Source organism: Choristoneura fumiferana, chromosome 8 (genome assembly GCF_025370935.1).
Source record: "Choristoneura fumiferana chromosome 8, NRCan_CFum_1, whole genome shotgun sequence".
NCBI lineage: Eukaryota > Metazoa > Arthropoda > Insecta > Lepidoptera > Tortricidae > Choristoneura > Choristoneura fumiferana.
In genome coordinates, this window is record NC_133479.1 from 12,585,331 (window position 1) to 12,613,053 (window position 27,723).

Sequence of the window (27,723 nt, forward strand, 5' to 3'; positions counted from 1 at the left end):
AAAAACTGCATTCATGCATTTAAAAAAAACCTGTACTCAGCTCGGGAATCGAACCCGGTTGTTTTGAAAAAAAACTTACACTATTTCTATTTAGATATCGATTGTGTACGTCCTTAAGAAGTAAATGTGTCCATGAAACATTATGTCTAAAATGAATAAAATGCATTGTTTTCACATACTTGAATTTATTTTAGTAGGTGTTCGAAGTTTTTTTTTTTTCAAAACAACCGGGTTCGATTCCCGAGCTGAGTACAGGTTTTTTTTAAATGCATGAATGCAGTTTTTCTTGTTATTAAAATCGATGTCATGGTTCCTAAGAATAAATTTTCGTATGTCGTATAGTTTCAGACTTTCCCATACTGACCGATATAAATGGGCCACCCTGTATACTTATTGCATATTACGAGCTCCAGACTCCAGCTCTGCGTTGTGGAAGGCACAAGGAAACCAGCACACTAGAGGGCTATCGTTTTTTGTCTTTCTAGATGGCGCCACTGTTGCGAGAGGTTTTAAATGTGGCTTTCAAAATCTGTTATTACGGGCGTGAAAACAAAGTTTACATTAAAATCATATTTAATACACCTTAAAACCGAACCATAAAAATATCGAGCATGCCACAGTGTTGCATAGTCCCGTTTTGTTTCGGAAAAAGGGAGGACAAAGGTTTTTGCGAAAGACAAAACTGTCTCAAAACTCAGACATTCATTGCTCCGGAACGCATATTTGCCATAATTAATTTCAGATATTGCAAAAGTATTCACAAAATTATTCTATTTATAATAAACCGCGTAGCTCACCCAAAAACTATGAGATTTGACATTTCGGAGACCTCACGCTACACTAGCGCCTCTAGCGGCGAATTCATACGCGATAGCCCTCATTGCGCAAGAAAGTCATCATAAAGGTTCACTAATCAATAATCATACTCATACTTCGACTACAGCCCGTGTTGCTCTAAGCCACAGCCACAACCACTCAGTCCAAATGAGGGCTTAAAGACAGACGACATATCGCTAGATGGCGTTAGTATCATGAGGTTATTTGACGCTACGGTCTTGCTTGCAATAGGGCTATCGTTTTTTGTCTTTCTAGATGGCGCCACTGTTGCGTGAGGTTTTTAAGTATGGCTTTCAAAATCTGTTATTACGGGCGTGAAAACAAAGTTTACATTAAAATCATATTTAATACACCTTAAAACCGAACCATAAAAATATCGAGCATGCCACAGTGTTGCATAGTCCCCGTTTTGTTCGGAAAAAAGGGAGGACAAAGGTTTGCGAAAGACAAACTGTCTCAAAACACAGACATTCATTGCCTCCGGAACGCATATTTGCATAATTAATTTCAGATATTGCAAAATATTCACAAATTTCTATTTCTATAAAATAAACCCGCGTAGCTCACCCAAAAACACCTATGACATTTGACATTTCGGCCGACCTCACGCTACAACTAGCGCCTTAGCGGCGAATTCAATGCGTTATAGCCCCATTGGCTCATCTATATAGGTACTTATACTCTTTGTGGCTCATTTAGTTGTTAGGTAGTTGTTTCAATTTCAATTTATAATATAACCGAATTGCGTTGAATTTGAGTTGATATTAAAATATAGCCATGACGTTCATTTGGTGTGTCTATATCGCAAGTCATGAACTGTTGATTGGGTTATTTAAAACCGATTTAAGCGGTTATTTATTATATAAAACAGTACTTACCTACTGTGACTGGCTGACTCACTGATAAACAACGGAGCTCGAACGACTAGTGATATTGAAGATTGAGACCTACACTGTGGGATGTCAGAGCTCACGTTCCCATGGGATACGACACTGTCGCATTTTTCTTTCTTCCACGGGGATGAAGCCATACACTCAGTATGGGCGTGACAAAACTGACTCGTAAAATTTTGTATGAAAAAATGGGGTCATTTTTTTAAACGATCGAAATCGATTGTGCTCTTGATTCCGAGTACGAAAAATCATATTTTTTCCAAAATTTCAAAAAACCAAAGGGTAGACTTTCTTTTTTCTTTTAAAACGCCCATTTACCATCCGAAGTATGCGCAAACATTAGAATTTATTGCGAGACCACAAAATTTTAGACACCCGATGAACTAGCATTTGACATAAATGTTAATTAAAAACGGTCATTTTCTATATTTCTGTTAGACAAACGTGGGGAGGCTTGAAGCTTTCAACAAGCGGACCGACGCTCTGCAAAAGGTTTCGTAGCTGGAACCAGTTGGATGGAGCAGCGCAGTACCGATCGTTGTGGAACTCTTTGGAGGACGCCTTTATCCAGCAGTGGATGTCCTTTTCAGCGAGCACGACGATAATGATGAGGATGATGAGGTTATTTTACACAACCGTTTTAGCACAGCCGTGGTATTTATGTCGTTTTATGTAAGAGTGGCAGTTTAATAAATGCCCAATGAAATTTTACACAATATCTTAAAGACCCGTTCAGTTTAAGTATTTTGCAGTCGGACCGATTATGTCCATTATAAGTGGTTGTTGGGGCTCAGGGCTTGCCTAGTTCAAAAGAAAACTAGTATTGTTTTCAATCATTCATTTAATCTGTTTACAAATTGCTTACTCCTGCATCTAAAGCCGTCTAACGGTTCCATATCACCGTTCACTATAACAACTGTATCATCGATCATTACATTTAAAATTTACATTTAAAATTAATCAATGAGTAGCGAGAAAGGAATAATCATCTAAAACCAACGCTAGAAACCGAGAAAAATAAAAATGAATAAAAGATTGAGCAGCAAGTACACAATAAATAAAATATAAAACTACTTAACAATAGTGAATTAAATACAAATAAATGTAAAATATATTTTATTCTAGCATCCTTCGGCCTGCCTTAGAGACATACCGAACATATACTCGTAATATTAACATAGGTAATGCAAAGATAGCTTAGTTACTTAGAAATTGATTCAACAACATGGAGAGATCTAAACACGCAAAAACCTCGAGTCTTCCAAAAGTTACTAGTTTGGCAAGCAATTATCAATATCGGTGCAGTGTTGCCATCTTAAAAAATGCAACTTAGGTCGTAAACTGGAAAGAAAATTATTCTAGAAAAATACTTTACAAAAATGACGGTAATTTTGCTATTATCAGAATGGTTAATGGTTACCCATCGTAATCGATTATTTTTTTGTCCAAAAACATTTACTATTGTGCTTTTTATATATTAAATTCAAAATTCGCGCAACAGGAGCTCCGCACAGCGGAGCTTTATCATTTATATCCCAATAACGTTAAATATTTGCAAAAATGCTAAGCGGGTTGATAGTTCTGAAGGTCATATCATAACTAAAAATGAATAATTGTGGAAATAATAACTTGTTACATTTTCATCCAATATAGTTACATAAGCAGTCTTAAAATGAAATCGCAATTTCACTGAAGTGTTGTACATAAAGCGAAACAAAAATGTCAAATACGGCAGTCAATTAAAAAATAAGTAAATACCTATGTAGTAAATAATCAAATCGTTGCATAGGTCAAATGATATTAAGGGTACATCAGTAGGTGATGGAGAATATATTAGTCGAAAAAAAGGAATACTCGTACCTAAAGAATAAACCACGAATTGGACAAGCAGCTTCAGAAATTTCGATAGGTAACCATGAGAACCTACCTACCTAATTTTAAAAATAAAAATATAAACCTATTTACAATTTAACTAACGCATTACTGTGCAACATGGAATTACGATTTGGATCCTATACAACGCAAAATATATACCATTTTGGATCTCCTTCACGCTTTATTACTTTTGCACAAAAACTAAATGCTTTCTCAGGTCAGTCAACTTCTGTAAAATGAAAATAGCAAACCAACCGTCAAATAGAACAGTAAGAAGTTAAAAGTATTAGATGTATTCTCCTAAACCATTTCTCATTACCGTTTTAAAACAAATTTATTATTTTTTTCAAAATATCTTAATTATTAGGTAGCTTAATTTGATTTCACGTTGAAACTTAAGTTAGTTTCCGATGAAAAGACCCCATTGGAGCAAAACAATTAAGGAAAATAACATTTAAGACGTGTATTGAAATTATTTATAAAATAAACATACTTATTTAAATACACCTCCGTTAGAATTAAATTGCATTCTCATGGCCTCAAAAAAACTTTTACTATCGTTTCTGCTCAGGCCACAAGGTTTTCTTGATAAAACATCGACCATCGCCAATTTTAAAACCCACCTCTCACCTAATTAATGTCTTTTCGTGTACATAAAATTTATATAGAATATCGTTACTACTTTAATGAATGCTGCTTTTCTATGATATTTTTTAAACAGCAATTTTTCATTCCCTGGACTTATCATTATTATTATTTTGGAAATTGTAAATGTATTGTCAGCTTTTTATAAAAAAAATTACGATATCTTTATTTAGATTATCAACATAAATGAAAGACCAGTCTATCATTAGTTTGTACAGTAGAAAATTGTTTGTTATCCCTGAAACGTCTAATTAGGATAGGACAGTTGTCAGGACTCCAGGAAATGAGAAATTGAGGTTCACTTTGTTATTACGGTAAGTTTCGCTAGCTTACTATTGGTTTCTGAGATACGAGCTCAATCACTACGTTCAATAGATGTTAAAATATTAAAAATTTGTACGTGAAAGGACGTAACGTGCTGATTAAGAGTTAAAAATCAATCCTATAATGTTTCAAAATACATGGGCGTTTTCATAATAATTTATTTTCATGCTAAACGTGCGAGAGTAAAATACATAAATTTAAGTACCGTATGGTAACTTTACCCATTGGGTTTAACCCGGTACAGCAATTTTTATTTTGCAAGAATATAGCACATAGCCATGTGGTTGGTGTTAGTTGACCACTCACGTTTTTTATTTGACCATACATTTGGTTTTTATATGGGCCAAACTTACAGTCCATTGGGTCAAACTACTTCTACCTTACGATAGTTATAAATTCATTATAATCTAACGTAATATCGCGGGGCAATATGACCCACTTGTTTCATACTGAACTTGTAATAATTGATGCTTTTTATACACTTATTTGACCTCCATCAGTGTTACAGGCGTCATCATGAACATTGGAACAATCTGCAGTCAAAGGCCGTTATGAAGTTAATCCTGGCACATTACACAACTGTGAAGTTTTTGAATATTTGAAGGTCCACGGAAAGAATATGTCTAGTCACCTTTTTTAAAAATTGAGATTTTAATCTCAAAATGTAGAGCTCACAAAGACTTACCACTGAATTAAATAATCTGAAAACAATATAAAATCTATTTTTTTATCTTTTAAATAAATGGTAACCATAGTAATTGTTCATGATGACTAACTTTCAAACCGCTATAACTCAAAAAGTTGCTTAGGTACTTAGGTACTAGACACGTTCTTTCCGTGGACCCTTCATTTACAATAGCAACGTAATATACTTAGCGACGAAAAATCTGGCCCTCAAATGTATGCAGTAATAGGTAATTTTGTATGTAGAGTGGGCCAAATTTTGAGCCGCCGAGTATAGTATGTAAGTATAGCATTTTTTCCAATGATTCACATTGTCGATATTTTCAGAAACTTCATAGTTGTGAAATTTGGCAGGACCGCCGTGTTCGCCGTTGACTATATACGTGGGCAAAAATATATATCTGAATTGAACACGCACTTTCGCGATTGATTATAATAATATGGTCGCGTTCATATGTTTATGATGCTGTATATATACTAAAAATAAAAATCATATATGATGGCGACAGAAAGTATATTAAATTAAATCAATGTGCACGAATGGTGCACACTAATCTAGACCCAGTTGGTTTCAAGTAAATGACAATTTTATAATCCATACTAGCTTTTTCCCGCGGCTTCGCCCGCGTGGAATTCGGTTATCGCGCGCTGTTCCCTCGGAAACTGTGCATTTGTCCGGGATAGAAAGTAGCCTGTCACTCTCTGGCCCATAAACGATCTTTATACCAAAAATCACGTCGATCCGTCGCTTCGGTTCTACGTGAAAGACGACAAACATGCAAATAAATAATATTAAAACAAAACAATATTAGTATGGAAGGATGGATTGATTTTTCCCGCAGCGCCTACCAACAAATAACTAACAAAAACATGTAAACAAAAATGAAAATCGCTGCCAATGTCCTAATTAACTAATTTTATTTACCAAAACTCCCATTAAAATCAAGGCGTTTCCCCGAGTCGGGGAATAAGTGCGGGGATTATAGTTGCCCTACTCCTCTACTACTATCCGGATCTACACGCTCAAAAACCCAGAGTACAGAAATTGTCGGTCCAGCCACTGAGTGAAGAATCCAGATAAGTGAACCCATTCTGAGTTAGTTACTAAACTTTATAAATTCAAAATACCCGCGACCTGGCCAAAAATCTAGACTTATTTATAACTGTCTTTAAATTCATATTCGGAGTTACACCTATTTCTCTCTAATCTTTTTTATCTAAATTATATTTATACGATTTTGCCATGAATTTTGCGAGATCGACAGGTGTTTCCATAAAAAACTTTTCCAATTCGTCTCAGCGGTCTCATTGTCACATTTCCTTTGCTGCGTTAAAATCTACAGAAATCTACAGTATTTGTATTGCTCCGGTACTTTCAAAGCAATCCTTATTAAAAACAATGCGGGGATGCGGCATTGATTATTTAAAAATAAACTCCCAACAAACTTAGCTCTACTGTGAATGGTGTCGAAATTATTTATATCTTTATGTACAGTCGAACCAGAGATTTTATCATCTAACACATTTGGTATCACAATCGTTTTGACCATTTGATGAATTATATACCTTAGATTCACAGTCGCGCGCCCGAATATGTCCGAGCCAAATGAGCGCCACTTTGCGAAACGTGGCCTTCTTTTTTCTCAGTACGTTGTTGTCGGTGCAAGCGTAACGATGCCCACGTGTGTCTTTAAAAAGTGCAAAAATCACTTGCGAAAACGGACCAAACCTTTTCCAAAAATTGTTTTTTTTTTTAAATTAAATTCTAATAATCAGAGAGAAATATTGTTTTAAATGTAATGAAGTAAAGACTACGTTCAAACGTCACGTATTCTTTCAATTAATTTGTGTAGGTGATGATTAAATAGTTCGGACATTCTTTGAAGGAGATTTTGTTCTCGCTTTATCTACGGGTATAATTCATTTCACAATTTGCCGAGCTTGCACCCGCCATATCCTTTAAAACTCATCATAGTATGATTTTCCTGGTCACTTTTAGGCATATCGATAAAGTGGGGCACCAAAAGCCTATAAGTAAAGTTGAAAAGTATAATACTGAAAATTAATGGCTTAATTTGGTCCTGGGGTTTCGCCGGCCGCTGTCACAATAAAACTGTACCTAATTTTCCTGAACCTAAAGTGACAGTGAAAGTGACCAGTGGTCAAGGACTAACTACTTTAAGATGTGTCCGGTAAATAGCTAGGGATATTTGACGAATACGTTATACTCATCGATCTACCGAATATTATTATGTGGCTTATATCGTGATATGCCCAACATCATGAAATGGCAGCGTTTCATCAATAACATAACCAATTGGTAATGAACCAATCATATCTGCCTTAAGACCTTCGTGCTACTTGGTAGTTTTTTTTTTTGACATTCATAAGTGCTTTTTATAGCCTAAATTGAATAAAGATATTTTGACTTTGACTTTGACTTTAATATCATGTTGACATCCCATACTTTTGTCAAGTAAATCATAGTGAACTTGATTATTAAAAAGTTCCACCCTGGATGAATCACTTTGTTCGATTGTACAGTCGCCATAGATATTTCGGAGCCGCAAAAGTAATCAAAAATATAGAAATATGAACTCTAATACCTTAATAATAGAGTGCATGCTCCGATATCTTTGGCGACCTTGAACGCTCCGAAATATCTGATAGCGACTGTACATGAAGAATAGGTCCTCAGCTGTACCATGAAAAATCTTGATTTCAATCGCCCAATCGATTACTAACCATATAAACGTGTGCACGCGTGGTACTGACGACTTTTTTACTGGCACCACCTTTAGTTGCTGATTATCTGAGATTATAAAATAATGACACGACCAGTACCTTAACCAAACCACCAATTACCATATTCCAAAAAAAATACCTATTCGATTTCTGATAGAAATTTCAGCACTGAAAATTATTCACTCAATCAACTCTTTTTAAGTTAGAAAATTGCCAAAACATTTTAGCCACAGAACTAATAAAAGGAATAGAAACGCTATCGCTTGTTTGTTTTAAAAATTTGCTAAATTATGGTATGTACTCACCCATCAGTGAAATGTTATCCTTATAGCACGATGTCTGCAATAATCCATTTTGAACCATTAAATCGAGCGGCGCTATGTTCTGGGCTGCACGGGATAATTATCAAAATAATTATCTTGATAATTATCCAAATAAAAATCTTGATAATTACCGAAGATAATTATCAACGATAATTGATAGGTAATCATCAACAATTATCAATAATAGTAACTTATAACTTACCTGTGTAAATAATTATGCAAAAAGTCTAAAGTATTTATCCTTACGCAGGGCTATATATCGCTGCTTAAATACATTTTTTTTAATTATTGCACGTTAAATAGCATTTAAATTGCAATTATTGCGATAGACATTTTTTTTAGATTTGTGGCCCTTTTGAACTTAAGCAACGAATGTTTGCTGCATCGTTTTTTTAGCGTCACGTCGATTGTGTATATGCGAACACGAAAAATGTAAAAAATACTTTATTCATGTTATATTTTTGTATAATAACCGGAATAATTATCACATAATTATCAATGGACATAATTAATTACGCTACTTTACAGACTGAGCTGAGATAGTAAAATGGCTTTCTAGCCACATGGGCGCCTCGCTTGCTCGCGTGACATTTCTATTCTTTTATTATTAGTTCTGTGCATTTAGCTGTTACAGAGCACGCCAAGGTTGCATATTATAGATGACAAGCCAAACAACTGACCGAACAAATAAGTTAATCAGACCGGAAATCGATCGAACGATCAACTTGCTTAGGTCATAATCGTGCTAAGGTCCAAAAAGTGCCGCTGCCGCTGCCTACTCAGTTGGCAGCAACGCTCTGTTGTTTCTGCCGTCGATGGTCGTAGTTGACGAGCCTCTGGCCCACCAGGTATTTGTCGTTCTTTATGTGTTCGTACAGTTTGCGGAATTGACGGACCTGAAACAAATAGTTGTCTTTAGCAAAATTACTATTTTGTCCCAACAGGGCCACAACCATTGCCGACAACTATAAGCGTCATTGGAGTTCTAGATCGAAGTTTATCGTCACATTGACATCCGTTACAAGACATCCATTTTTTTACATAAAACTGACCCGTGAATGACTCCTATCTCTCCTTAACCTTATACAGTGCTGATGAGGCCAAAATTTTTTCTCACTGGTTCAGTAACAGCCAGCCTGGTTACGTGTAAGTGACGTGGGCTCAATGCATAATAAAATACAAGCAAATAGTGAACTTCCATACAAAATCGCTATACTATTTACTTGCACTTTGTTATGCAATTGAGCACTGATTTGTATTGGGAGATGACCCGAGATGAGGGGTTAAAACCGTGGGTTCACGATGAACACAAGCCGCTTCTAACCAAAGCAACTGGAGGTCTATAGGGGAGGCCCATATGCATCAGTGGGCGTCCGACAGCTGATATGATGATGATGGATGAGGTTGTAACATGCTCAGCAGTGGCGGCGCGCTGTGCGGCACTACGGGCGGCCTTCCTTACCTGCAGCTGGGCCAGCGCGGCCAGCAGCGCCAGCAGCAGCAGCGCGGGGTACACGCGGCGCGCCAGCAGGTTGCGCTGAGCCGGCGACATGCTCAGCAGCGGCGCCACGCTGTGCGCCACCGCGTACGGCACCGCCAGCGCCAGCCCCAGCCAGCACACGATCGGCGCCGCCACCTCAGTCAGGATAAACCTGGGACAAATACATTCATTAGATCAATCAGGCACAGATCTGTATTAGCCCCATTTTGGGCGCCACTTTATTAAACAAGCTTTGAAGACGATTATCTTGACGATTTGATATCAAGCACGTAAATCCTTGAGTCAAATATCTACGTCAGTAATGAAAAGGGTCAAGTAGAATGACCCAAAAGCAAGGACCTAAAAGCTCTCAATCCAATAAAAAATTACGTCACCAGTTCCAAACCTGGAGAAAAAGGGGTAATCAAATGGTGAGACAACCAAGATCCATCTGACATAGTGAGTACAAAAACGGGACATTGGAAATTTACTTGTTAAATAGGCAAAAATTGTTGTTAGGTACTTACTTGAGATCCATCTCCCTGATGCCATCTCTATACGCCTTCTCGATGGCGCGACGCATGGCCCAGTCCGGGCCCATCATGGTCAGCGCACACACTATCTTAGTGTAAAGGACGCCCAGCGCCCAGTCCTGCCACACGAAGAGCACCGGAGACTGCTCCAGTGGTACTCGGAGAGGAATCACCAGGACCTGAAAACCAAGGGCAGATAAGAATACTTCTTCGTTGTATCTTGCTTGACAGAATCGAATCAATCAACATTCCTTTCTGACAATAGCCTTCTTTTTATTTGATTGGTACATGTCGATGTGATCGAGTGTTTTCGAACCGATCCTTAAAGTACTAGCCGCTGTAATGTTTCCTGGAAAGAATGCTGTCTCCATCATCATATCAACCGTAGGACGTCTACTGTTGTTCATAGGCCTCCCCTATAGACTTCCAGTGGCTTCGGTTAGAAGCAGCCTGTATTCGCCGTTTTGTTTTCGTCTATCGTTGGTGGATGTCCTAAGCTGGTTGTGTTAGCTTACTAATTTTCATACAAAAGCGATAACGTTTTTCCCCTTAAATGTAGTCCAATTTTAATAATTTTTGTATATGTTGTAGATATAATAAAAAACTAAGGCCGTACGTTTTCATTTTAAAGAAATATTGTTTAAAACAAAAAATAAAAGCATCTAAATATCTATATTTTTGGCTAGAAAATTACCTCGGACGTTTTAATTTTTTTAATTTTAACCAAACTGAAATAATAAAAAAGAAAAACGTACAGCCCTAGATAAGATGTACTGATTCCAATGACATCAAAATCGTCCTCATTTCGTGAAAGTTTAAGGGGGGGGAAACGTTATCGCCCGAAACAATGTTTCAGAAGGAAATAGTAGGCAATCGCCTCCAGGACTGGCAACTCTCTCTATCGCACGATGCGGGTCGGGGGCAGGGGTATTGTAGTGATGTCAGAGGTGATATCGATATTATTATAGCCTAGGGTGGAGAAAGTAATATCGATATATCGATCGATACCGACAGGTTTATCAGAAAATTAAAATCTATCGTGAAAAGTGCCTCTGAATAAGTTTATTGATTATTTTATTGTTTTATTTTAGAGTCTTCAGTGTTTTATATCTCTTGTATTTTGGTCGAGTACCTTTGGTAGCGAAATTGACTAGCCTTTATTTTGTTTGAGCCAAAATTATAATACCTACTTACAACTGGCACGGTCGATAAAACTGGAATCGTAGTTGAGTTTCGTATAAGTTACGCGCGTGGGATTTAAGAGAGAGAAGATCTACGAGCTATACGGTACGGCGTTTATCCTTTGCCTTCTAATAAGCCGAGGACCCAAGCCAATAAGCGACTATTTTGCTACACACTTAAAATATAAAACGAAAGAAAACCAAAAAATTCATTTGACGTGCCCAAGAGAAGTAGATACAGTATAACAACAGCTCTATATACTTCCAAATAAAAGTAGTGTGTTGAGGCGGGGTGTTCTCAATTTAAATTGACGATGGAAGAATTCGAAAATGCTGATTTTGTTTTATTTGTATAATGTCAAAAAGTCATATTGTATTAAAATTTGAAAAAGATAATAACTTTTTACGGTAACTTAGAAAAGTTTTGCAAGTTGATAACAGAACAGAAACGCATATCACGATCGCGTGTTATCGTCTATACCCGAAGCATGCTTCTAAAATACGAAGGTTTTTTTAAGAGCTCACGGAATGTACTTGGCCGTTAGCCTCTTGTGACTTAAAAGAAAGGTATGTGGTGTTGCGATTTCGAGTTTCCACTCTAGTAGGTAGGCGAATAAATAATAGTTAAAACTTAAAGAAATGGTTGTTTTATTTATTACTACATACTTATTATTACTTTATTGCACTCTTTCTCGTACTGCCATATTTCTAGGAACTCTAGGGTCAATCAGTTCTGAAAATAAAATGAGTGAAGTTTTGGCTGCAATTTTTCTATCCAAAACTGGTCATCGCGTTCAATTTTTTCATACGTCAAACCATGTGGCGTCCACACTACGAAATAACAAAATTGTCTGCCAGTGATGTGTAATTGGCCCTGGACTTGAAAATAGTAATCATGGTTTCTTTTTAACATCATCTGTCCTTCTCGTATCAAACAAAATTTAATATTTTTTTTAGTTATGGCCTCCAGAGGTGGCATATTAGAAGCAGAAAAAGGACATTTGACTTCAATCAGAGAGTCATCTCCGATAAGTCCATCGGGACTCGCCCCTAAATAGTAATCATCGGTATCAATAAACAGTCCACACTCTGAAACTTTTAGATTAGTACTTATGGAAAATTCTCGTATGGCCTCTGATTCATGTTGGTTTCCATATTCGGTTGCCGTATTCCCTTTGAAATGAGTATATAGTAAATTTTTTATTGTTGACAAACATGAAGTATTTGGGCGCATTTTGCAAATTTTTCCGAATTTGGATGCAGTTAGCCTTTTTCTCCGTTCACTGCGCCACAAATCGTTGTCTTTTTGACCTCTGGTGGCCAGTTCTAATTCTTTTATTTCGTCCTCGTTTTTCCGCAAAGAATCCAAAAACTCTTCTTTCTTTTTCTCAAAAAGGGAGTCAGGGACATCTTCTTCCAGCTCCAAGACACCATAGTGTTCATCTGGGTCGCATCTTTTCTTTTTTTTTGAATTTGACGATCTCGAAAAATCCAACTTCCTTTTATTACAATATTTCAATATTCTTTGTCTTTTTTCTGTAAATTTTTTGGTAAACTGCCCTGGACTGTGGTTGGAAACTTTTTTCTGCAGCAGGTTATGGGTTGCTGCTTTGCTGTTCCAAGATGTGACAGCACCAAAACATCGTGTTTGATACGACCCCCGAGATGTGTAGTTGACTCGCTTTCCTCCTATAAATTTTGCAATTATTGAATGAAATTGCTCAGCTGAGTTATTTGTGACGTCTAGTAAAAGACTGCTTGCGTTGTTAACCAATAAGGATAAATGTTTTTGAATATCCACCCATATTCCATTTTCAACTAGTTCTGGAACTAAGTTAGACTCAGCGGGACGGTTACAAAAATAATCTGCACAATCATCGTGTTTGCCAAATACATGATTGGCACTGTTTTTTATATCCTTTTTAATGTTTTTAATTTTTTCCGCATCAGTAATATCTTTGTTCTTCCAATGTTTTATGGCACCAACTACTGCTTTTCGGAGACGCATAACATTGTTCTCAACTTTTTTCCTTATGGGCACTGGTACGTAACCTTTGTGGTTGTTAGTTTTTTTGCCCAACTGCTTCAATTTTGAGCAAAAATTTCTCAAAAGGTGATTTTTACATTCCACTTTTTTTACGAGAAGATTATGACCGTATGGCATAGTAATCAATAGTTTATTTATGATACCAGAATCGCCATCCCCAATCAGCATATGGTATTTAACGCCATGCATTCCAATGCTGCTTTGGAAACCTTCCACGATTATGTCTTCTTCCATCGATGTAGCGCTGTTCGACCAGTTTTTAAAGCATTTGTGGTCGGGTTTGGGCAACTCTTGCTTCTCGGCCCTAGCGCAAATGCAGCAATATCTATTTCTTATCCCCAAAAATAAGACTTTTTTAGTTCTATAACCAATAATACATGCACATCCTGATAGAGAACTATAACCGGTCTTAAAAGATCTTTTCGGCCAAGATCCATCCGCAACGACTTTTACCAAGGGATAGCCCTCTTGGTCTATATCACCATTTAATATGGCTAATCTCTTTTCCTCCTCACCAGCTACAAGCATTTCGTCCAAAGCACAACTTTCAAAAGTACCCTGCATGTGCTTTTCTATTTTATAGAAAGTCTGATTAGCCATACATGGAATATTTGTAGCGGCGCAGATTTCTTCGAGTTGCGAATATCCATTTCCAGTACAAATAATCCCCTCCACTAAAGTCTTGTTTATATCAACTTTTCCAGTTGCATTTTCGGATGTGATGATTTCATCCTTATTGCAGAGAGTACACTTGAAATGAAACTTGCTTATGTTTCCTAATCTTGATTCTTTGCAAAATTTTAAATGAGAGAAATTGCAATCAAAAGGTTTGTGTCTTATATTTGCAATGCAATCAAATAAATGTTTTATTTCTACAATTCTTCGCCCGCACAACTCATTTGATATTGTTGGTTCATTCTCGTCTAACTCGGATTCAATAGTTAGCTCGACAGTCGAAGATGGTGTAGTATTACATGACACATTGTATTCTTTTCGATTTTCTTTGTCACATTCAATTTCCTTGTCCATCTCAGAGTCACTAAAACAAAAAAAGAATGATATTAGTTTTATCATATTCTACGGTTTATTAACGGCGACGAAATAGCGGGTAAAAGCTAGTGTGTTCTTAACATATGAGTGCGAGTGAAGAATGGTAGAAATAAAATTTATTTGATTCCGTTGCAAATATAAGTCAAAAACCTTTTGATTGCAATGTATTTCAATAAAAAATTTGCAAAGTATCAAGATTAGGAAACATAAGTTAAGTTTCATTTCAAGTGTACTCTCTGCAATAAAGATGAAATCGTCACGTCCGAAAGTGCAACTGGAAAAGTTGATATAAACAAGACTTTAGTGGAGGGGGTTATTTGTACTGGAACTGGTTATTCGCAACTTGAAGAAATCTGCGCCGCTACAAATATTCCATGTATGGCTAATCAGACTTTCTATAAAATAGAAAAGGACATGCAGGCTACTTTTGATAGTTGTGCTTTGGACGAAATGCTTGTAGCTGGTGAGGAGGAAAAGAGATTAGCCATATTAAACGGTTATATAGACTAAGAGGGCTATCCTTCGGTAAAAGTTGTTGCAGATGGATCTTGGCCGAAAAGATATTTTAAGACCAGTTATAGTTCTCTATCTGGATGTGCGTATATTATTGGTTATTGAACTAAAAAAAGTCTAATTTTTGGGGATGAGAAATAGATATTGCTACATTTGCGCCAGAGCCCAGAAGCAAAAGTTGCCCAAACCCGACCACAAATGCTTTAAAAACTGGTCGAACAGCGCTACATCGATGAAAGAAGACATGATCGTGGAAGGTTTCCAAAGCAGCATTGGAATGCATGGCGTTAAATACCATATGCTGATTGGGAATGGTGAGTCGGGTACTATTAATAAACTATTGATTACTATGCCATACGGTCACAATCTTCTCGTGAAAAAAGTGGAATGTAAAAATCAACTGTTAAGAAATTTTTGTTCCAAGTTGAAACAGTACGGCAATAAAACTAACGACCAAAAGGTTATGTACCACTGCCTAAAAGAAAAAAAATTGAGAACAATGTTCTGCATCTCCGAAAAGCGATAGTTGGCGCCAAAAAAAATTGGAAGAACACAGATCATGTATTTGGCAAACACGATGATTGTGCAGATTATTTTTGTAAACGTCCCGCTGAGTCTAACTTAGTTCCAGAACTAGTTGAAAATGGAATATGGGTGGATATTCAAAAACATTTATCCTCATTGGTTAACAGCGCAAGCAGTCTTTTACTAGACGTCACAAATAACTCAGCTGAGCAATTTCATTCAATAATTGCAAAATGTATAGGAGGAAAGCGAGTCAACTACACATCTCGGGGGTCGTATCAAACACGATGTTTTGGTGCTGTCACATCTTGGATCAGCATCAGCAAAGCAGCAACCCATAACCTGCTGCAAAAAAAAGTTTCCAATCACAGTCCAGGGCAGTTTACCAAAAAAACTTACAGAAAAAAGACAAAGAATATTGAAATATTGTAATAAAAGGAAGTTGGATTTTTCGAGATCGTCAAATTAAAAAAAAAAGAAAAGATGCGACCCAGATGAACACTATGGTGTCTTGGAGCTGGAAGAAGATGTCCCTGACTCCCTTTTTGAGAAAAAGAAAGAAGAGTTTTTGGCTTCTTTGCGGAAAAACGAGGACGAAATAAAAGAATTAGAACTGGCTACCAGAGGTCAAAAAGACAACGATTTGTGGCGCAGTGAACGGAGAAAAAGGCTAACTGCATCCAAATTCGGAAAAATTTGCAAAATGCGTCCAAATACTTCATGTTTGTCAACAATAAAAAATTTACTATATACTCATTTCAAAGGGAATACGGCAACCGAATATGGAAACCAACATGAATCAGAGGCCATACGAGAATTTTCCATAAGTACTAATCTAAAAGTTTCAGAGTGTGGACTGTTTATTGATACCGATGATTACTATTTAGGGGCGAGTCCCGATGGACTTATCGGAGATGACTCTCTGATTGAAGTCAAATGTCCTTTTTCTGCTTCTAATATGCCACCTCTGGAGGCCATAACTAAAAAAAATATTAAATTTTGTTTGATACGAGAAGGACAGATGATGTTAAAAAGAAACCATGATTACTATTTTCAAGTCCAGGGCCAATTACAAATCCCTGGCAGACAATTTTGTTATTTCGTAGTGTGGACGCCACATGGTTTGACGTATGAAAAAATTAATGCGATATGCAGTTTTGGATAGAAAAATTGCAGCCAAAACTTCACTCATTTTATTTTCAGTGCTTATTACCAGAACTGATTGACCCTAGAGTTCCTAGAAATATGGCAGTACGAGAAAGAGTGTAATAAAGTAATAATAAGTTTGTAGTAATATATTTAGTAGTACGCATTTGTGACTCTTCTGGAGTTGCTGTGTTGTCTATGGACGACGGTAATCGTTCACCATCAGGCGATTCGTTTGCTCGTTTGCCCCCTATACAATAAAAAATAAATTAAGTTTCAACTTTCATTTATTCGCCGGTCCACTCGGCCTCCCTCCACCCCTAAATACCCCTACCATCACCATGCCCGTGTCCATGCATGGTGGTAGCATGGTGAACGGTTATATATAACGGACTTATATTACCTACTAGCTTAGTAGTACTTACCTACTTACCTACTTGGAAATTTCATGCTTTCATACATCCTTTGTGGAATAAATTTCGGTCTAATAATCAAAGTAATACCTACAGTGGGTAGTTATACCGAGGTACTTACTTACCTGTTGATTTTAGAGGGTACCCATTCTTTAGATTTACGAATCAAATTGGACTTTTTTCGTTTTGTTGATAAACGCAGTTTGGTTTTTTTTCCTCGTCTATAATATTTCTCTTCCATTCTAAAAAGTAAGAATAAAATTATTTTAGTTGAATATAACAGTAGCATTAGGTAGGTAAATATAGATAGCGTCACTAATTAAAAAAAAACTCGTACCTAAAAATATATCGTTTTTTTCAGTGGTCCTTGTGAACATTTAAGGTTAAATTTTGTTGACATATTGATTTTTGATAAGTACAAGATTTTTTCAAAGTAGTGTCGATAGGTAGGTAGATAGGTAAATACTTACTTACATAAAAAATAACAGCTCACGTCTATAAGGTATAGGTTAATACTCGTAAAAGAAAAATGTCTACACCATGCAATTTCAAAATAACTGTAGTAACTTGTCGCGGAAGCTGGCTCGCGTCGCGGCTGCCGGTCGGTCAGTCAGTGTGCGCCGCGCGCAGCTATCGCGCCCCCCCCCCCCCTCGCCCGCGCGTCCCCCGCTGCTGCTGTCGCAGTGTGCGTGAGAGTTTGCGCATGTTGTGTTTGTGTTGTTGACGCCAGGAGTGAGGCAGCGCGCCGTGAAACAGATATAAATTTTAAGAATACCAACTCGCGTCGCGTATCGGCACTACACAATCCTCTTAAGCTGCGTTTGCTAATACAAACTGCTGTCTCCTATGACGTGCATTGAGTAGCGCAGGGGACTGCGCTAGTGCTAGTGACGCTCTGCTGCAGCGCAAAGTACCAACTGTCTACCCAGGAATCGACACAACGCACGCCAATGGCTATCTCCATATGAACTTGTTTAACAATCGCCATAACGCCACCTGCGTACTAGTCCCAGAGTTAACAGAGCGCGCGCCAGCACTCACCAACTCCAGCAGCAGCCCGAACAACAGCGGCACCAGCCCCAGCAGCGCCAGCGCGGCCAGCCCGGCCCGCAGCGCCACGCGCGCCCACAGCGCCGCACGCGCCAGCAGCGCCCGCCGCCCGCCGCGCGCCCAGCCCGCCGCCAGCGTGCCGCCGCGACCCAGCGCCCAACACACGTACATGCCTGAAACAAATCATCAACATAACACCTGCGTCCAGATGGCATGAATTACGCACGAGTCCTTTTTCAATACGTCCACTTGCTACTAAAGAAAGAGGGATTGGGGAGTTACAGTGACAAGTTAAAACGGTGGTTGTGGTTCGTTAGTCTAACAACTGGTAGCATGGTGTACGGTTGTGTCACTCTGAAGATGAGCTCTGGTTGAGTTCGAAACGTGTCAGTGTAGTGTGGTGGTGGTGATAGATGGGTTTGTGCGTGATCCTATTGTATGTCCACTCACGGCAACTATCGCACAGGTACTGGACTGGAAGCAATAATAGTGTTTCTCGAAGTACCCGCAATCCGAATCACGCGCGAGCGGCAAAACGATCGGGTACTTGTGGACGGAATGTATGAGCCTCTAGTATCTCACTATTGCGCGATTCGCAACGCACAAGTATTACATTCGCGCGAAAATCGCGTCATCTAATGAAGCTCTAAGAGCTGGTACACATTGGACATAGAAAGCGCTCAACATAAGCTACAAAGTACAAAACTTACCGCAAGCAGCTGTGTATAATTCGTGTACGCCCTCCGACGCCTTTGGCAGCCATAACGCCATGACCTTCCTCCCAAATGCGACAGGTATCACCTAGAAAATGCCACAATTCAATGTAGAATCACCAAAAATGCAAGCATTCCGTTTTAGAGAGTAAACAAAGATGACATTTTTATTTATTTTATGTTTTTATTACTACCGGGGATCCGACCAACCAGCTGTCATCTATTGCAACTATGCCATTGCCATCTGTAGCAAATATCTGAAGACGCGACTCACGTTCCTATTAAGCTGGAATTAATTAAAATAATCCACCACGCTTGTTTTAAAAAATGAAAAATATTTTCGAATGGCAGACGCCCGGAAAGAAGCCATATTATCTAACACGCTGATGTTCACGATCGCATGCCTTATCTCTTTCTACCCTCGTCTAATACCGTATGACAGAAAGTGATGAAAACAAGTTCGATTGCAAGTGTGTTAGCCTCCTGAGATCCCGCGCGAATTTAGATCTTTCGAAAAAGGAATAAAGTGTAATTTTATCTGTATCATTCAAATTTATAAATAAATATATTTAACTTTTTAGATTTAAATTTCGATGTCAATTTTTGTTTTATGGTGCATCTCAGGATGTTAGGGTCTCTCCAAATTTATCGAGGCAGAATCGGCTTAAAGCGACCAAAAAAACGCTTATAATTTCCACGCTATAAGAGCGAAAAACACGTCTTCCCGTCGGTAAACGTCGTTTCGCGTCGGCCGAGCCGATCGACGTCCTTTTCGCGCTTATTGCGTGGACATAAAGAGAGAGATTCTGCGTCGATAGGTTTGGGAAGACCCTTACACAATAAGGCCTCAGTAAGAGCTAAACTGGCTTAAGTGTTATTACCAGTGTAAGAGCGCTAGCGAGCACTAGCGACATCGAGACTAGCACCAGCAAAGCAGCCAGTCGCACCGGGAACCACGCCACTCGGACGTAGGGTTCGAAGCCCGCTGGGCCGTCGCGTCGCATCAGAGCCTGGAACACAGAACACGACATAAGATGGGGTACACTAGATAAACAAGAAAAACAAAATTCCGAAAGTCTAAATAACTAATTTAAAAATACCGATTAAAAATAAATCAAAATTTTTAAAACTCCTAACTTCCTAAGGCCCTTATCACACTTGCGAGTAACAAGCGTATTTTCGTAGTGGGTAATCTCTGAAACTACTGAGCCGGTTTTAAAAATTCTTTCTCCAATAGAATGCTTCCCCAGCACTGATTGACATAGGGTTTTCTCCGAGAAAATGCGAAATTCTCGCGGGATATAAGTATTTTTTAGACGTTTCCAATTCGCAATGTTTTGAACCCCAATTCAAAATTTCGCAGTGATTCCTGAAATCTAAAAAAAAAACAAGTTACCTGGTGTGCGGCGCCCAGCTGGTGCGGGGGGTGCGGCGCTTGCGGCGCCTGGGGCTCCGGGGTGCGCGCCTCCCCCAGCAGGTACGAGCGCAGCCCCAGCGCGCCCGCCGCCAGCGAGCACCACGCGCGCACGCCGCACTTGAGCCATGTGCGCGTGTGGGACTGCTCCAGTAACGCTGGGAGGATCACCTGACAAAGTGAGGAGGACAGTTAAAAAAACAGCGCTTGCGGGGAACTATCATTGCCAGGAAGAACACCGCCACAGTCATGACAGCCAATAGAATGCCTCGCACACCACGATCATTTATACATGACCAACATTCAACTCGAAATTGATCATTCTGCAATGGAATTAAAAATCAAATTGATTTGTCGCTTGTTTTTCTGTGGCGTACAGAGCCCGTCACTTCATTCGCAGTGTGGCGGTGAAGAGGTTAACCAGAAATTGAACATCAAACAAATGAAAAAAAAACCATATGTCAGCAACGCATTCTTTCATATTTCGGACACACAGTGCGTAGGGGCGATGAAAGTTGAAAAAACTGTAGTTGACGAGATGGATTCATCTCGTTGGTGAATGACGGCGCGATCTTCTGCCTTCTGTGTTCTCAACTACATTCAGTTTTTTAAACTTTCATCGCCTCTACGCACTGTGTGTCCGAAATATGAGACTGGCAGATCAAGTCAAAAACCCATCGTCGAAAAATTGCCCCGGGGCATGGTGAAGGTGCCCTAAACGCTGGCTTCGTTCCCTCGTTGAATAGTGACGCTTATTCGTTGAGAAAGTTAGCTGCCAGCCCTTTTCTTAATATCAATTCTGTGAACATAACTCACCTGCAAAAGCAACAATTCCAAGCTCAACTCGTTGACTGGCGCTTCAGTGTGCACGGCGACGGCGTACGGCAGAAAGCCGGGCAGCACGTACTTTATCACCCGGATCGGGAGCCAAAGCATGAAGAGCACCGCCGTGCCGAATATCATGGCCGACGCCACGAGGCGGTGGATGTGGTTCCATACTGACAGATGGATCATTTCCTGGCAAAAATATACATAAATAAAAGCTCTTCTGCCTGCAAACTTTAAGAACACACTCATCACCAGAGTCAGCTGTCATAGGGACTTCTCATTTATCGACTTCCAATATTCATATTATATCGATACATAAGAAGAACACAAGAAGATTTTTTTTTAAAGTAGAGGTTAGCAACAGGCGTTCTTATCGCTAAAAAGCAATATCTTTGAGATAACCCTTGGATACCAACTTTTTGAAAATTTTAAATACGAACTATAATAATATCTTCTGAGGTTTTCCTGATAATTACTTATTTAAATAAAACAAATTTAAACAGATTATATCGCGTACCGTCCCTCTCGCTCTCGTATTAAATAGTATAAGTGTCAGAGGGACCGCACGACACGAACTTCGAGTTTCGAGTTTCGTAGTAGCCCTGCAGAGACCGTATTGACTGACGTGCGGGCGCCTCACGACCATTTTCACTATCTCTTTCTATATAATGTGACAGAAAGAAGTGATGAAAACAAATTGTGATTATGAGCGAGTTAGACAATAAGGCCTCAAAGTCACAGTCAAAGTCAAAATATCTTTATTCAATTTAAGCTATAACATAACAAGCACTTATGTATGAATATCAAAAATCTACCACCGATCCTCATGGGCCTATGATCAGAAATCCGTACCAACAATAATAATAATTTAAGTATAGAAGAAACGACGTCGTCGGGAGACGAGCTGTCGGTACGCCTCCAACAAGATGGAGCGACGACCTGGTTAAGATCGCAGGATCGCGGTGGATGCGGAAAGCACAAGACCGGTCTGAGTGGAGAGCCTACGTCCAGCAGTGGACGTCTTTTGGCTGACATGATGATGATGAAGTATAGAAAATTATGTACTATCTTCATCATCTCTAGCCTACATTTGTCTCATAGCCAGGCACAGAGTGCTTCTCAAATTGAGAGGGCTTAGACTCTAAGCTGAAGCTACCTTCCACACGGGCCCAATGCGGATTAAGAACACACACCATAGAATCGCTAACATACTAACCTGCACAGGACTGAAATCCGGATCATTTAAGTTCTTCAAAAACCATAGCACACCAGGCCTTAGCACTTCCCTGAGCAGCAGTATGAAGGAGGCAAAGTAATAGACATAGACCATGCCAACAAGCCAATGTATGAACATGAGGGTCCAGGGAGCGGCTTGCAAACTCGACTCTCGGTCCTTGAGGGTTGCGTCGAACATCGATAGGGAACAGAGGTCCAGCCACCATCCACAAACGAGGGGGATAACGCCGATCTGTAAAAAAAAGGTGAAACATATGTAGGTTAGAGTTAGATGGCAGAGCCTGAAACTGGTTACCAAAAGACACTTTCTAAGTTACCAACCAACCAAAGCCGCTGGTTAAAGCCGCGGGTTTACGTAAGATGGAGGCAGCTTATAACTGAAGTAATTGGACGTATATGGTGGAGGCCTATGTCCAACAGTGGATGTCCTATGGCTGTTATAATGATGGATCATCAACATACAATTAGCATATTAGCATTTTATATAAATTATTCCATATATTATTATGTATACATAACATTAACCTTATTTTAATAATCAGGAGGAGTGTAAATATCTATTATTATTTATTATATTGACCTTTTGTGCCTAAAAATAATGTCGCTATTTGGTACTATAATAAAACAAGACAAACTACAAATTAAGTACAAAGGAACTTAACGTGATAACAAAGTAATAAGTCATTTTTATTAATTAAACTTATAAAAAGAACACAACAATCAACAGTGGTTTATGCCAGTTCATTGGGACAATTATGAGCAAAAGTATTTAAGGTCTTTCTTAATGTAAGTTCAAATTCGATAGAGAATGTTATTTCTCCTCTAGTAATAATGATAATAAGCTTGCTCCTCCATAAAACTAGTTCAAAATTCAGCTAATTAAACCAATAGCATGCTAACAAAGTTGTTTACTAATGTTAGGGCAGAAGTACCAGTTTGGGCCAACTTAAGCCCGTTTTTGGCCAATTGACATTTGCAGTTATATATGTTAGTGAGTTTTCAAAAGTTTATACTGAAAGGAATAAAGTTTATAATGATTTATTACTATAAATTTATTTCAAACATATATTCAAACAATAAATAACCATAAATAGTACAGTGGCCACTACCGGTACTTCGGCCCTAATTGATGAGGTAGCAATTTCAATATGAAACTATCTGACATGTTATTATTATTATATTGGTCAAGCTGCTCAATAATATCCGAATACTTCACCTGTAAGGAAACAAACACGATCCGCCACAATGCATTTATTACTAAAATCATTGTCCCTTAATCGTACCTTAATTGGAATTAAATTAATAATTTAAGTTGCCAATCATAATGTTTTTTAAGATTAGTATGAGAGGCAACAACCATCATTCTTTTCATAATACTTAATAGTACCTTTATGGTGAATCAAATCAAATCTTACGTCTTATTTAATGTGTGGAATATCTCTGTAAAGGTCTGAGTGGAAAAATAAGTACTGGGGAGTTGTAAACACTTCAATACTATGCTGAGGATGTATCCAATTTGCTACCACAATAGCACACTCCCTTTACCCTTTGTGTTGTCTATTTGTAATAACATTGTTGTGTTTTGTGTTGTTATAAATAAATTATATTTTCTTTTTTTCTTTCAAATGCCTGTGACAAATAGTCATGGTCACATATTTCTTAGCTTCTCAGTCTTTATTTAATGGCATTTGTAATTGAAACATTAGATTAGATTTCTGAAGTACTTCAGAGTATATTGAGTGCTATTGAATCATTAATAACAACTCTGAAGAACCTATCAAGCATCAGATTAGATTAGTGTTAATGATACTTGAAGTATTATAATTATGTTGTATAATAAATAACAATGTACCAACTAGCATCAATTAAGACACAATGCCATACTGATAGATCACCTTTAACACTCATTCAATAAATGACGAAATAAATTCAACAGTTAATAAAGTTTTTTACATCATTCATACATAAAATTCTTTTTCAGCTATTTCAGAGCTGTTATTAAATATCCTTGGAACTTACTGTTCTATTATATTATAATCCAATAGAGCAAGGCTGGCCAAACCCAGGCACACAAGCCACCAGATGGTGCAGCCAGGTATTTGTATTTGCTCGCCAAAGCATTGATCGGCCAGCCATTTTATGTGTATAATATTGTAGATAGGTAACTATTAACAATCAAAATAAAATAACTTACTTCCACAACAGACAGCAGTGCCACTTTAACCACAACATAGCAGAATCCCAATGCCTTCTTAGCACTGCGAAGACGAAGAAGTGAAGCAATTCCATGTAACACAGCCAGGATGGCTCCAACCAGCACATAGCCTGACAGCGCTGTTAGGGGCCCCGAGAAGGGTCCATCCGTGTTCAGCCCAGCCATAGCCGCCCCCAGCCTTCCAATATGGTACGGGCAGAATGCAAACACCACAATAAAAAGTGTATTCAGGGATACAACCCAGAACACATGCTCTAGAAATACCATAGACCCGTCTAAGCCCAGTAGACGGGCCCAGGTTAATTCTTCTGCTGCAGCACGGTCCCATTCCATTGGATTCCAGTTAGCTTCATCACCAACCATTAAATCACCTTCTGCAGCTTCTGGCACTTCTTCTCTCGCCCCTCCCTCATCAACCGCCCCATCATTGACTCTGTCATTGTTATTATCTGGCAATGGTGCTTCTTCAGGTGGAGGGGGCGGTATATTTTCCCGTTCCATCCAGTCCGGCCCCCCACCATGCATTATTTGCTCTCGGAGCCATACTAAACCAATAAATGAGAATAAGGTACATGTCACAACAAAACAACCGGAAAAGACATCTTTTGCCAGGTTCTCAGCTGAGACAATGTCAAATGGCAGCGAGATTACAGGGTCTAGGGAACCAAGGAATAAGCTGCGATAGGTTCTACAGGCGGTGAGTGGTACTATGCCCAGCCAAGCCAATGCCACCAGTGTGTAATGGAGCCAGTCCTTAACGGCCGATGCAACTGACGTCACGAGCCCACCAACGACGTCACGAATCGGAAGCCGGCCCGGCATGTCTGGCGAGTAAATCGGCATGAAAGAAAAGCGGTGGCCACAGAGTTCGCATATCTCGTTTCGAGAGTACCGCATCCATTGCACAAGACATTCCTGATGTATCCATTTTATAGAGCCCGTGCAGATGCACGGGTGGAACAGTGGGCGGTCTGAAGTCGCCTCGGAGCGACAGAACCGGCAGAAGTCCGCGCCGGACGCGTCCGAGTCCATCATTATGTTCAATCCAGTTTGATTACTCGGTTCGACGATCTGCGAAAGTTGACATGACACCAATAAAATCACGTCCTACGTGGATCACTAAATAAAAACTGTTTTTATAAATTCAACTGTTACCCACCTATATGTTACAATTAAAAATAGCAACAAATACAGCAGATTTTTTTGTAAAAAATTGGCGAATTCGTCTTTGTTTGTTAGAACGACTTGAACCACACACATAAAATGTTACCAGAGTTGGAAAGGTTTTCTAGAAATTCTACTAAAAACAAAAAAAAGTTGCTATGTACTTGTGACAAGAAAAAATGAAAAAATAATTAAAACCAGCCAAGTGCGAGTTTGACTCGCGGACGAAGGGTTCCGTACCATTATCTATACAACATTAGTTATTAGCAAAAAACGGCAAAAAAAACACGTTTTTTTCTATGGGAGCCCCCCTTAAATATTTTTTTGTTTTAATTTTTTTTAATTGAATATTCAACTAGATATTCTGTGAATATTTCAAGCGGATACATGTTGTTGGTATTAATATCGAGCAAAAACGGCAAAATGTCAAGTGTCTAACGATTACGGCTCAAGAGATGGAGCCCTGCGACAGACGGACAGACAGACCGACAGTGGAGTCTCAGTAATAGGATTCCGTTGGCACTCTCTGGGTACGGAACTCTAAAAATTAAAAAACGTCATTATTAATGGACGAACATGGCCGAGAATTCTCGCTCCTGACCTTAGTAAGAGATGCGTCAATTGCAGAACAAATTTATTCCACAAAGATTTGGGCTTTGTCACCTTCCTTTTTAAATTAATAAAATTAAACACGTGTTCTAAGTCAACGTAAATAAATCCCTGATACAACTCCACAAAAAAGTCTTTTCTTTTTCTTTAGTCATTTACGAAATTTAACCGTCATTTTTTAGCACAACAGCGCTGCCAAAACTCATGATTTCTTTGATGTAAATCTCCGCCTTTTGAGGACATTGTAGTATGAAATAAACTAACTTTAACAAAACACAGACTACAGCAAGTTGCTTCTGTATAAGCAAATAACGACTACTGGCTGAGACCAACAGTGACCAAAAAAATTAGTTACAATTCTGTCAAGGAATTCCCCGTAAAAATAAATGAAAAATGTTGCCTAAATAACATACAAATTGTGTACAATACAATCAAGGGATTAACCTGTAAATTATTGGGAGATTTCAATAGTTTTTTTGGCATCCAGCCCCTGTAACGCAATAATAAATTATATTCATGGTTTATTAAAACGAACCATATTTTTCGTACCGTATCGTCCTTCTCTTACACACACACACACACACACACACACACACACACACACACACACACACACACACACACACACACAAACATCACGCCTTCCCAAATGGCACGTATTCCCAAATGGGGTAGGCAGAGCACACAAAACGTTACCGCTTCGGAGCCACTTTTAGCAATTTTAAGTTAGGTACAAGTAAGGTACAATAGTGACAGGTTGCTAGCTTGTCGCCTACGGTATACCTTAACCTATATCCTCAGTCGCCTTTTACGAAATCCACAGAAGAAATGGAGTGGTGTAATTCTAACCCGACACATAAATAATGTAAGCATATACTTTAAACGTTATCATGAATGGGACTTGCTTGTAAGTAGATGTGTGTATCTAAGTTATAACTACGCAATTTGACAGGTAAGTTTACGCAATATTCTAAACGAAAAAGTTAAATACAAGATGATCCACTAAAAACTTAAATACCGAAAAAATTAAGCCTACCAAATGACAAAAAGTTACCAAATAGTAGAAAAATATTGATTTCTAAAGTGGCAACATAAATTTCACTTTTTAAAGTAAACATGTCATTGGAAATTACTATTCAGCCACTTGATTGTGACTACAATCGCCGATGATCTCTCATCTGTTTTTATTCAAGTTTTAAGTAAAATTGACGAACATAAATATATGTTTGACATGCTAATTTTCATAAAAAAAGGTAAATACTTTTACCATAATGTTACCA

General features: G+C 38.5%; 1 protein-coding gene across 1 annotated transcript; it reads right to left on the reverse strand.

Moving 5' to 3' along the window:
* Positions 1-2,553: 2,553 nt before the first annotated feature.
* LOC141430536 (E3 ubiquitin-protein ligase MARCHF6) lies at positions 2,554-25,934 on the reverse strand. The gene is made up of 11 exons (XM_074091283.1): positions 25,830-25,934; positions 24,650-25,741; positions 22,436-22,687; positions 21,208-21,408; positions 20,374-20,562; positions 19,859-19,987; positions 18,975-19,065; positions 18,256-18,437; positions 10,334-10,518; positions 9,789-9,978; positions 2,554-9,222 (listed from the first exon to the last, which is right to left on the reverse strand). The coding sequence occupies exons 2-11, from the start codon at positions 25,703-25,705 to the stop codon at positions 9,106-9,108; spliced, it is 2,592 nt and encodes an 863-aa protein (XP_073947384.1). The 5' UTR covers positions 25,706-25,741; positions 25,830-25,934; the 3' UTR covers positions 2,554-9,105.
* Positions 25,935-27,723: the final 1,789 nt, after the last annotated feature.